This window comes from Salminus brasiliensis, chromosome 5, assembly GCF_030463535.1.
Source record: "Salminus brasiliensis chromosome 5, fSalBra1.hap2, whole genome shotgun sequence".
NCBI classification, from domain to species: domain Eukaryota; kingdom Metazoa; phylum Chordata; class Actinopteri; order Characiformes; family Bryconidae; genus Salminus; species Salminus brasiliensis.
This window is the reverse complement of record NC_132882.1, coordinates 37848965-37862521: the sequence shown is the minus strand read 5'-3', so window position 1 is coordinate 37862521 and position 13557 is coordinate 37848965. Positions and strand designations below refer to the sequence as shown.

The following is a 13557-nucleotide window of genomic DNA, read 5'->3' as shown; positions in this document are numbered from 1 at the left end:
AAGCAAGCTCTTTATGTCTGGCTAAATTAGTAATCATGGGTTTTCAAATTAAAAATGAAAAAGAAAGTTTGTAGTAATCTTTCACTGACCATTTGAATTGTGTCACTGGGACATTGTTGTGTATTTAGTGTATTTTTTCAACAATAATGCAAAATCATATTGTAGTTATTAAATCAAATTGTGGTCAAATTTGAAATGGTCATGGTGCAGTGAACAGTTTCTTTAAGAATCATGACTGAATGGTTAGGTCACAGAATGGTTGTTAGGTCACACCCCTTATTCTGATTCTTCACAGCCTGAACAACCGTGGCATTTCACAGAACTGGACAGCATAGGTGTCTTCACCATGCAAAACACGATCAGGGTGAAACCAGTGGATCTGCACTTGCCTAGTGAACATAGCCACGGAATTCCAACATCAGATAGTCCTTCAGAAAGGTGGGCAAGCGCAGTTTTGGCACCACTTTGTACACACGGCTGTCCAAATAGGTGCGTAGCCGGTGGCGGGCCAGGTGCTGCAGGGAGCGTGGAGTATGGGCCAAGGCAAACACGGACTCATAAAAATCTCTATGTTTCTGCAGAGAGAACCCAGAGAATAGCACTAAGCTATACCATGTGGAAAATCACTGACCTCATTGTAGTATATCAGACTAGAAAAGTGTTTCCTTATGGAAATGCACAACGACTGTGTGGCTGAGTGCTATGTTGCTAGGTGGTTGCTATGGTGTGGCTAGGTGGTTGCAATTGCATCTCAAGTGTTTTTATGGTGCTACTAGTTAATTGCCGGGGTGTTGCTCTGTGTTTGCTAGGTCGTTGCTACTGTGGTGCAATCTGGTTGCTATGGGCTTGCAATAATAAGAATGTTCTCCCGTATAATGTGAAATATGTAGGCTGTGCAGCCTTACTCTTGCATCATACACTCAAACTGTCAATCATTTCTGTCTATCAGTCTTTTCTCTGATAGACACTGTCAGTAGTTGTCAGTAGCTTTCTGAGTATGGCTCAGTTATCTATGTTCCCTTCTCACCTGAAACACCTCTGGAGGAACTGCTTCCACCCATTGGTCTGTAACCTTGACGTGGCTGTATGCGTTCAGCAGCACTTCTATGGTACGTGGAGACATACAACAGTACTTCAGCACCTAGATGGAACACAAAAACACATCAAATACATCATCCTTGTATCTTAACACAAGTATGTATGTAGTGTACTAGCCACTTTTAATGCTGGTAGTGTGTTCACACCAAGAAATTAAATGGGAGAGTCTGCTAGAATATTTCAAATGTACACACAGGACAGGTTAGAAAAATCCCAAAAGAGATCTACCTAATACCTCTGTAGTTTCTCCTACACAATAGTGAGATCAGATGGAAGGACAAAGAAGAACTGATGTATCTTGTCTTGAGGTTTAACAGAGACCTCAGTGAAGACACGCATTGTACTCAGATTTCTTGTGACAATAATACTCATGTTTATCTGCAACTAAACTCTTATTTCTGATGTAACTTAAAAAACTCCCTGACAGTCCAAACAATGCACTATAGTCACTGTTGTATGTAGATAAGCAAATTCAGCAAATTATAGTACCTCCAGTCCAGCTGACTTTACTTCAATTCACTTTTTAAGAGTAGTTGTTTGCACTCAGGACAGCTTATTTAACAAAAAAACAATTACTACTGAGTCATATGCTGGCATATCAACAATCACCATCTGGAATAATTCTGCTGTAGTGCAAGGATAGTCACTGTAGCACTAAGAACAAACAGCTACATCAGAATACAGATGAACACATACTGGAAGGTAGCCTGGAAGAGAGCAGTATGCGAGTAGAATGAGCAGTATGAGCAGTATGCAAATAGATGGTGCCAGGAGCCAATAGGAAAGGTGTGAGTTTTACTAATCAAGGTTGCATCGCCCAAATATAAGGCACACTCTGTCAGTCAATATTACATATCAAAATGTTCATAATTGAAGTCCGGTTACCCTTTAAAGGGCAACTTGAGCAAATTGAGCAATGAAACTGTCGTCTGTGAAGTGTGCGACATCCGTGGATGGGAGGAGCCATCAGAGCCTGCAGCAGTTTAAAATTCTCAGCATTTCTATTGATAGGTAGATGTCTTTGTCCTCTGTGTAACATCATTTATGCTATTTGTGAAATGCAGAATCTTGAGGCTACCAGCCTGGAGACTAAAGTAAGGTAAATAAATGTATTATAAAAAAATGTTTTAATATATTTAAAAAGCCCTCATTTTGAAAAGTTAAAACTGTAGTGCCCCACTATATATGGTGAACGTATCTACTATCCATTATTTTGGCCTAATTTCTTGTCAAAGCTGAAAACTAAAGAGAACGATAAATGGATATGTCAAATACATACTGCAAGCCACTTCACTTGCTGATTGAAACATTAGCCGGTGGCAAGTGAAGTAGCATGTGTTCACAGCGTTGTTTGTAAATGATTGGAGAAGTTTTATAGGTTCTTTAATAGCAGCTAACAGAGATTTGGGGAATGCTTGCTACACCTAGATCAGGGTGACAACAGCATCTTCCACCTGGAGCGATATGCCCACCTGTTTTGGAAAGGGCAGAGGTCGGAGGGCATATTTCTGAGGGAGCGCAGAGCAGAATAATTAAGCACTTGGCTTGATGAACAGATTGGGCCCCCCTCTGGGGGATTGTCGAGAACTTCTGCAATTAGTGCTAATTAATCTCCTATTAACATTTGCCTCGTTAAGACTCAGGCAATTTATCTGGCACAAGTGGGATTCGCTGGTTGTACAGTACAGAGAGAATGGTACCATGAGCAGAGCATTTCAAGCACAAAATGTCTGTTCAAATAAAACAAATCCAAAAATGTGTGCAGTGTTTAGCTCTGTTCTAACAATTATTGGTAGTTGATTGCATTGACTCTGCATGTTTACAGGTTTAACTACAGGGTATGATTACTAAGCTTTCTTCACTGAGCTTTCTCAAGACACTGCACATCCAATTTATAGGCTTCAGTCCATGCCTGTTTGATATAAATGTGCTGATGTAGGACTATTTTTTATCTTTCTTTTCAGGTGGTCAATCTAAAATATACTTCTTATTATGGAGCATATATGCACACCCACAAAACTACCACTAACAGATGGTTATCACCAACATATGGGTAACACTTTACTTGGATAGTCCATTGTAGATTCCTGGTAGGTGCTCACCTGACATTCAACATCCACTGAATATGTTTTAAATGCAACTAAGTTCTAAGTTGAATGTAAATGACTGTCTATTAAATCTTAACTTTACCCTTAAATCAACCCTAAAACCTAACCCCAATTCTAACCTTAACCTTAAATCTAACCCTAAACCTAACCCTAAAAAGCATTACATTACATATGTTTAGGGTCTAGGGTTCCATTTAATTAATTATTTACATTCAACTTAGAGTTCATTTGCATTTAATAAGGCATTCATTTCAGTGTTAATTGAATGTCAGGCAAGAATCTACACGGTATCTACACTGGACATCCAATTAAAGTGATACCAATATATGCAATGCAAGCTTAAAATAACACAATTTAAATTCATTTGTCCATCATTCACTATATTTCAAAGTTGCCATTTCAATGAGACCCTTAAGACCCCTCACTACAGAACATTTTGTTTTGGGCTGGGGCTATAACATATTTTTTCACCTTCTAATGAATGCATTCTGCTATTTTAAGTTGCACCCAACACAAATGTCAAATGCATACACAGTTATTTATTAATTATTGTAGCGACTCTGGAACACATAAAAACATGAAAAAATTGGCATTGGTGTTCTATAGAATGTTTAATAAGAACAATGTTCCATCCAACACTTTTGGGATGAGTTGGGGAGTTGGGAAAGAGGTATGGTGGACATCATCCAACATTCTGACCTCAGGATACAGTTATCATTATGTTTAATTCTAAATAGATTAAAAGACAATTAAATGCTTAGCCCTTGCCTAATTCTCATAGCAATGCTCCAAAATCTAGTAGAAAGACTTCCCTGGACAGTAGAGACAGTTACTCCAACAGAAGCAGGGTAAACTCTTCATAAATACCCTTGACTTTTGAAGAAACAATGAATGAGCATCCATATATTGTCCACATAATGTATTTCATTTTCTTATTAGGAATAATGGACATATCAATATTTGATCTTTTTTTCTATAGATATATCTATAGATGTGTTGTCACAAACTAATCTATTATCTAATTGCACTGCATACATTAATTTAAAAATATATTTCTTCAGTTGTATTTGTGCAGTTATTTAAAGGTAAAGGTGCACGTATTTGTCACTGTACAGTGTGGACTGTACAGCGAAATGTGTCCTCCGCATTTAACCCATCTGGTAGTGAACACACACACACGTGTTAGGGGCAGTGAGTACACACACACCCAGAGCGGTGGGCAGCCAACTCCAGCGCCCGGGGAGCAGAGAGGGTAAAGGGCCTTGCTCAAGGACCCAACAGTGGCAGCTTGCCGAGCCCGGGAATCGAACCCACAACCCTGTTATCGATATCCCGGAGCTCTAACCGCTGAGCCACCACTGCCCCTCTTAACTGTAGTTGTGAAAATATTAAGTAAATAAAAAAAAGGTTTTCACAAGGTGTTCTATTTTTTTCACCTTAGACAGTGCTCCTGGCCAGACTCTGATGGATCCGTAGTTCAGCAATGCCTGCACTATCCTCTCTGGCTGGTGTTCGGGCTTATAGGCCACCATCTTCAGGATGTTATGCATGGGTGCCTCCCCACCGTAGTCCATGCTGTTGACACTAGCTCCCTTTTGCAGCAGCAGATCCACTACATCTGGATTGGCGTTCTTACAGGCCATGTGTAGCGGTGTTTGTTTGTCAGCATCACCTTTCTGCACGTCTGCTCCGGCCTCAACCAGCTGTTTGCACACCTGGCCATAGCGCTCCAGGGCAACCAGGTCTTGTGGCTGTGAGCAGGCAGCATTAAGTGGTGTGAGGCCTTCATCATTCTGACGCTCTAGCACCGCACCATGCCGGAGGTAGAGCTCCACATGTCCTGGAAGGCCATGACGAGATGCGACGTGCAGTGGCGTGTCGTTCTCATCGAGGCTGCGGCCATTGATGGCAGCACCAAACTGGATGAGGTGTTTGGCACATCTGTAAGACACCATGATAAGATTTACATTCCTAAGTTGTGTAAATCTATGACCACCCTTCCCAGATCTGCACTGAGCTCTGTGGACTTTCCATTTGTACTGTGAGTTGGTCAATCTAATGCTCAATCCAATGCCATCCAACAAACCCTTTTTATGTGGGCACAGAGAAACTATCAGCTGTAGTCAATTATGATCACTAACAGGAAGTTAAGAGGTTATGGAAAGAGACATTTTGGCACCACATAATTAATCATAAGTGGTTGTATGTATATTTTGACCCTGTATTTATAATTGTGACCCAGTATTGATTTCTAAATAGTATATACAGAACAACAGAATAGTATTCAGACTTCAAAATGGCTGTTACTACTGTTTTAGCTATCTGGTACACTTTGGTGTTACCTTTCTTCTTCTTCTTCTTCTTCTTCTTATTATTATTATTATTACTATACCGAACCATATAAACTGTCAGGTAAATACATTTGCACAGTGACACTCTTCTAAAAATTTGCTTTGATGATTTGAAATTACGTAAAAAATATAATAAAAGAGGCATTAGGCTTTAGGATTTGAGCTTTAATTTAAGGAGTTTAGCAAAAATATTGTATTGGAATTATAGCATTCACACATATTATAATATAATTATAATATAATATTTTTTTCACATAGACTGAAAAGCAATTAACAATTAACTGATAAGTAGGTCCAAGACCAAGTGTGTCCAGTTTCCTTGTTAATTTATAATAAATAAAGGAGATAAATCAACTAATTCCAAGTATTGAATTTGCATTTGAATTCAATTAGCAGTCCATAGAGCTGTTGATGCAAATGAAAGAAGCCTTCATTAGGATAAAAAAGCTGCTATTAGCTATCAGAGAAATGGCAGGAATGGTAGGATCTCAACAATTTGCATTCACTGTTTAGGAATTACAACCATTTTTACACAGTGTGTCCATTTGCACAGTTGCAAGTTATGATCTCACTGTATCTGTGGTGTAACTGCGCTTGCTGTAATTATTCAAATGATTATTATACTATTTTTGTTTTTAAAACTCACTCCAGAGAGTCCGGATCTGTGCAGACATGCAGGGGCATTAGTCCGTCCTCATTCACAGCATTGGCATTGGCACCGTACTGAAGCAGCAGTTTGACGCACTCTGGCTGGCACTCCTCGCAGGCCTCGTGCAGCGCGGTGGTGCCCCCAGGGGCAAAATCAACATTGGCTCCCCTCATCAGCAGGTGCCTGAGGCAGTCTGTGAAGCCTCGGCCCGACGTGATGTGCAGGGGTGTGGTGAGCTCCTGCTCATAGGTCAGCGACCACAGTCCTGGATCATAGAAAGGCGAATGGAATTCTATTAGTCAAGAACACCCAGTGTGTAATGAATTGAGGCAGGTAGCAAATGCTGAAGTGTAGTTTCAGCAACAAGATCAATAACTCATCAACAGTCAGTATATGATATTCAGCACAGCTTTTGTGTCCATTGGTGTAGTTCACAGTGTATAGAATTGAGTGATTAAAATAAACAAAAAATAATATGGACAAAATATTCAAATGGACTTTGTACCTTTTGTGTACAAAACACCAAATAAAATTGTGGACTTTTGTGCAGACACCAAATAAACTGTCTCAGACTTCAAACTGACACACATGTAAAGTGGCAAGCTTCCAAAATTGAGTTTGTTGTGTGCAGCACTCTGTCATTTAGCATCACACACACAATAGAGTTTAATTAGCAAGATGGAATAAGAATTTTTAATGAGAGCAGCTGCTAAATACGCAAAGTGTGCAAAGTTTTTTCACTGATTTTTGGAAAATAAACAGTTGTGCTTAGAAGTTTACATACACGCTGATGGACATGAATGTCAATGTGGTCAGCACCAATTTTTAGTCCAGCTTAAAGGCGTCAGTTATAGAGCAGGGACGTCTTTCTTGGACAGCAGCCTCTTTGTCCATGGCAATGTCTTGCTTGACTGCAGACATTGACTTCATGGCAGGCCTGTGCCTTGGTGGTTCATGGGTTGTTCTTGACCATCCAACCAGTGCCGCAAAAAAAATCTTTTATGTGGACACAGAGAAGCTATCATCTATATTCAGTCATGATCACTAACAGGAAGTTAAGAGGTCTCGGCAAGTTAAGAGCCATTTTGACACCACTTAATTAATAATCTAAGTGAATAAGTAAGTATGTATCTTTTTCATTCTGTATATTTCTGTGCTGATTTCTAAAAATAGCATATATTTTTTGGATATATTAAACATGTTTGAAGACTCATTCTGCCCCAGAAACAGAACAGTTGAATAAAATCACTAAAAGTCCAATATTGCATCAAAATTCATGTCCATGATAAATGTATGGAAACTTCAGCTACAACTATTTATTAAAGCTTGAAGCAAAAACATGGTTAGTGCATTGACAAGTTTCTTCTACGAAGATCATACATGAGCAGAAGGGATTTTTCCTTGTTCTTACACTAGAAAACCTACTACTGTGCCACCTCTGTAGGATACAGGTAAAGGTTAAATGTTAACATTTGGCCAGACAGTCTCTCTATTTTAACTAATTGAAAACAGGTGAAGGAAGCAGACGCAGACCCCCAAGAAGTCTAGTCATTAGATTAAACTGAGACATTTTGCCCAAATGTTCAGCACATAAAACAGTGGAATATACTACAACTTTATAAAAAGTCATAATGTCATGTGGCACAGGACGTGCAAAATCTATTGTAGACTAATCTACTTCCTTGTATTTTGAATCCAATACATTATATCAGCTCTTGACATACTCAACCCCCTGTAGTTAAACCTGAAGTTCTTCCACTCCTCTATGTCACTGGTATCGTAAATAGCATCCATAAGGTGCACATATTCAGGGTCATCAATTATACTGATCACAGTGACCTCATCGCCAACCAAAAGTGCGTTCCAGAACTGAAGGATGCATCCTGAAGCATGCGCGGTAGCAATCACATCGTTGCGATATTTCTTCTGTTTCCTGAACTTAATTTTTGGTCCCATGTCAGAAAAGAAAGTGTATTCCTGCTTGTGGTCTTGCAAAGCTTCTGTCTGGATACAGTCCAACTTTATGGGGCTTCAGCGAATCCTTCTTGTTTGGGTGTTGTTTTGACTAGCGGAACACTTGTTTCTCCTGGGGTAATGTTTGGATAGTCTGAGCTGGGTTTTTGGGACAGGAGCTATTTTAAGGGAAGCTGACTGTTATATGACCCTTTGGATACATTAGAGGCATGAGATGTTCTGGGCATCTGCAGCTGATGAGATTTGTCTGCTCTTGTCAGGCTATTGCATTTATTAACTTGTCCCCATTAATGACGACTCAGTCTTTCTAAGAAAGATTGCTCTTATTGAAAATCTGCAGAAAAACTGAGGTGAAATTTCAGGTGTTATTCTGTTGTAGAAGCCATTCCTTTATCTTGAGCTTTTGTTTTACAGAAAGTTTGACGTTTAAATGTGTCACTGTACTGTGTACAGCAAAATGTGTCCTCCGCATTTGACCCATCTGTGGTAGTGAACACACACACACACCGAGAACGGTGGGCAGCCAACGCCAGCGCCCGGGGGGCAGAGAGGGTGAAGGGCTTTGCTCAAGGGCCCAACAGTGGCAGCTTGCCGAGCCCAGGTATCAAACCCACAACCCTTACAGCTTACATCCCCCTTGCTTTCATCTTGATCACTAACATCCATAATCTCCTTCAGATTCTTTGTATGCCTCCATTGCCTGTGTTAAGTAATACATATGTTTTTTTCTGATTCACAAGAAGGTAAGGTTTAATGAGAAATGAATCAGTTTGTAAATCTTCTGCCTTAATATAACTTATTATTATTTTGGAATATTAAACATAGAAGAGATATATAAAAGCAAAGAATATAAACATCTGTAAATAAAGACTTTGGCAAGAAAAGGATTAATTAAATGTTAACAGGATAGCAAATGTAATAGGAAGTCATGAGAAGATACTAGATCTCGAAGAGAGTGAGAAAAGAGAACAAGACCAAGGACCAAGCTTTGTGGGACACCAGTGCAGAGCTCTCCTCCATGTAGGAATCGATACAAACAGAGCCAGTGTTTCTAAGATTGGTGATTGTGAAGATCTTGTGGTGGACTGCATTAAAGGTTGCACAGTGGTTAAGTAGAGTTAGAAACAATGTCAATTTTACTGATCTAGCTTTATGGAGTTTTTGTGTCACTACACTCAAATATAAAATGTAGGTGATAATTTTTTGATCTTGGAGAGGTCTCTCTAAAGAGGGCTTCATCATAGCTGTAGGACATGATCTTTCCTAATAGAGGTGTTCTTCTGTTTGTTGAATTATACTATAGAATTTCCAGTGACAGTTTAGTGAAAATTATGTTTAGTGACCATTGATATGGTGTTTAATTGCAATTTGATGACTAATTATTGCACATTTTGAGAAAATGTTAATGTTGCTCACACTGCTGACCATGCAAAGGAGCATGAAGAGCATACAGAGTCACTGAGATAGGTAAATAAAAACTGTACCTCATCTTTTAGCTTAAAGCCTTTGAAACAGTCCAACTTGTCTCAACTTACAATTAATTACAATAATGAACCGTCAGTTCAGTGCAACCAATTAAAGACACTTTTTTTCTTAACAGGCATCTTTGAAACCATTTGTATTTTATTGACGACTTCAGCCACTCTAAAAATAATCAAACCTTTCTCTTACCTCTCACCTTCCCATCCGAGACCCAGCGCATGGCTCCTCCTTCAGGCTGAATAACCAGGTTGGATGATGATCCTTTGGGGAAGAATTCCTTTAAAGCCTCCAGGTTTCCTGTGTACAAAGCATTTTGCACAACCAGGTCACGGCACACCATTGGGGTGATAGGCTCGTGTAGGGTCTGTCTGGAGAACCTGGTTTTCTCTCTGGCTTCCTTCCTTAGTAGATATCCACTAAGTACAGGGTCTACTAGCTGTCTCTGATAGCGCCGTCTCTCAAGCAGGTCCCTGTCCTCTTCCAAAGATCGCAGGGCTGTCGGAGTGAAGGCAAAGCTTCCTCGAGACATGCTGGACAACAAAGTGAATGACACCACCAAAGAAATTTTAACCTTGCCGTCTATGTTTTTTACTCTCTTTTTTTATCCTTCAAAAAAGGAAAAATAAGTGCTGAGATAAGAGCTGTTTTCTTCTAAATGGCCATGTGCACCCTGCGTTTTCATCTAGCACAGGTTCAGTAGGGTTGTTTTGATACTCAATCTGAGTTGGGCCTCTGTGCTTGTGAGCAGAAATCTATTTTTGCTGCAATCACATGGACACTGCATACCAGCTTTGCATCTGCTGCAGACAAACCCACATTTTAAGTGGACACATGGGTGTTGTTTGTCACACTTAGTAAGGTTAAATTTAGTGCAAAGGCCCATAAGCTTAGTCTGCGTAGGGATCATGATACACCCATGACTTGTCATGTCTGCCATTATTGACTGCTTGCCACAAACAGCTATAAATACACAGAGAGTCACGTCCTGTCAACTAAAGGTAAAGTTCTGGTCACCCACATGATAGAAAAGGCCGACCACAGTCTCTGCACTACTATCTAACAAATGGCCTTCAAGAATGCTTTTGACCTTAAGCTCTATTTTGCATGATGTTGTCTGATTTACAAAGTATGATCCAGTTGGGATATGGTTTTCATATGGGACATTAGTTTTAACACTGGGTGGAGTGAATTGAAATGTAAGAGACATTGAAAACCCTACCCTACAATATTATTCATGTTCTTTTAGCAACAGACAGTTGAAGGGAGAGCAGGCCTATGTTTTCCACTTATACAATCAGCTACCCGTTTTTTGGATAAATTCTTTTTTGGTTTCCATCTAAAAACATTGCTTTGTTTGATCCATACGTTAATGACACTGCTGATTTGAATATATATATATATATATATATGCCATTGATTGCATTCTGCAGTGCAGTAATAGCTGTCACATTGACTGAAGGCATCAAAGAGTTCCGACTTTGCAAACACACATTACTGGCGAGGGAGAGAGAATGGCAAGATTGTTTTTGCTGCTGGAGTACATCCTTTTAAATGATACGCATAATGAGTTTATAATATGCATCTGGGCTACCTCCTCTCTACTTTGATGTCTTCCAAATGGCCCGGGTGTCATCAGCAAAACATGTAGGCACTTTCCCGCCCCATTGCCTCCCAAATGTATTTTAAATATCATTCCTCGTAACGCAATTATTTAAAACGTTGAACTAAACACTTACTAATGGGGGAAAAGAGACAGCGACTTCCACAAATTCATTTCTCAAATGGTGGACATTCAATTTTTGTGGAGGCAGGGACTTTCTCGACCAAGAAAAGAAGAGGGGTAAAAAGGGGGGAAAAAAAAGAAAAACTGCATCGAATCAGCACTCCTCTCACTCATTCGTCTTACTCCCTGCAGACACCACACACACACACACATACACACACATACACACAACAGCTCTTCTTTCTCCCTGCAGAACACACACACACACGCACACACGTCCATCTCAGTCCCTGTAGGTGACAGAGGCAAGATAAACAGAGATCCGGCCATCTGTGATGTTCTGTGGTCAGACAGGCCTCTGACTGGACTAAGAAAACAATCTAATGATCGCAACTCTCATCAATACAATTAGGCAATTAGTTCCTGCTGATTATCTCCCACTTATTGCCGACTTGACTGCTGTGCCTGCCATTAAAATTAAAGGGAAAGAAATAAAGAAATATATGAAGGCTCATCTAGTTGGCATGCAAAGACAGCGGTAATAACAAACTCGCTAATTAATGGCACACTGGTAGGAGGGGAGGACTTAGCAATGTAAGCTAATTGGTTGAGACTAATTTATTGAGCAATAACACTTCTTTTAGTGGAATAACAGACATACTTATGTGGCACTCAAATGGTGTCATTGTCCCTAAAGTACGAACCCCTCATAAACAGTGAGAGTTAGGTGTAGAGAAAGGTGTAGAAAAGCACTGCAGTGACACCTGAAATACACAAGATAGCAACAAAGGTTCAAATTGTCTTGATACACCAACTCAACAGTGTGTTAATGATATACAGTATAATTGCGTGTGGGCGTTTAGGGCACTCTAGGTCAAATTACACTATGTGAAGACAGTTAACAAGTCCTCTGCAGATGACACATTTCTGAATATTTTCATGCACAATTATCGTTTATGTGCTTTTATGAACATAGTTACAATGGTTATTGCACATTTTATTCATTCATCCATCTTCTTATTTGCTTCTTCTTGGTCAGGATCACAGCTAGGTCCGGAGCCTATCCAGAATCTTTGGGTACAAGACAGGACCCCCCCCCCCCCCCCGGACATTTTATGTCATGTTAAATATTGCCAATATGTTAAATTTAGCAAATCAATAGAAACCATGCTTTAAAGTCATGTTGAGGATCAAACATTTGCATACATGCGTAATGGTACTGAGAAGGGCCACTCCTATGTGTGCCCCCTCTAAATACTGTCCAAGCGTGAACCGCCATGCCAAACAACAGCAAAGTAAAGTAGTAGCTGTTTGACCACAGAAGTCATGCTATTACTGAGTCTGATGTGAAACAGCATAGCAGCGCTGAATGGAATCTGCATGGCATTAAATGGAAATGTCCAATGTGTGATGGAGAGATGAGGTTAGCATGCAAATGGCTTTATATTGCTTCAAGATGAAAATCATGCAGTTTTGGCTGGTGCTAGTTGATACACTAAGTCGTTGCAAGTAAAACGAAACAGAGCTAGCTTGTGCATCCATTGGACAGCAAAACTGCTAAATTCTCCGTTATCGCTGATATCCGGTGATGTTTAGAGACTTTCGATGGGTTGAGTGATAGTGATGTGTCGCCGCATTTCCTGACACCAATGATGACTTCCGCCTTTCTTAACGGCCCTTATAGCCCGGCACCTGCAATGCTTGGTATGCCGTACGTTTGTACCGTCGATCTCCGCACAAATGGAGCCCCTCTTCATTATGACAATTGAGAGGTTCATATTTCAACCTAATAGCTCTCAATAACTTTAACAATCGATCACAACCTCATTTCATTGCGAGCGGACTTAATACGCGCTTCCCCGCCAAGTGGAACATTTTCTAATGATGCACTTGCGCACCAAAACAATGCGGAGCCCAGTGACTACATTAGTCACTAATGTCCCAATCCATAATGTGCTTATAACACTCTCCCAAAAGAGAGAGAGAGAGAGAGATGACTCCGGAGAGAGAAGGGGGATCAGCGAGGAACCGGGAGATCAGGGGGAAAATGGTCATGATGATGATAGTGCTTAAGACACTGTCATTAATGGCCCTATCACACGCACGGTAATATGTCCGCAGACATGCTCTCATTAGCATACATCAGGCCATCAGCAAGGCACATTGCAGGAG

The 13557-nt window shown here is 40.2% G+C and overlaps 1 protein-coding gene across 1 annotated transcript; it reads right to left on the bottom strand.

Moving 5' to 3' along the window:
• Positions 1-389: 389 nt before the first annotated feature.
• asb10 (ankyrin repeat and SOCS box containing 10) lies at positions 390-10191 on the bottom strand. The gene is made up of 5 exons (XM_072678982.1): positions 9852-10191; positions 6204-6471; positions 4643-5147; positions 1028-1141; positions 390-575 (listed from the first exon to the last, which is right to left on the bottom strand). Exons 1-5 carry the CDS (start codon positions 10189-10191, stop codon positions 390-392), a joined length of 1413 nt encoding a protein of 470 aa, XP_072535083.1.
• Positions 10192-13557: the final 3366 nt, after the last annotated feature.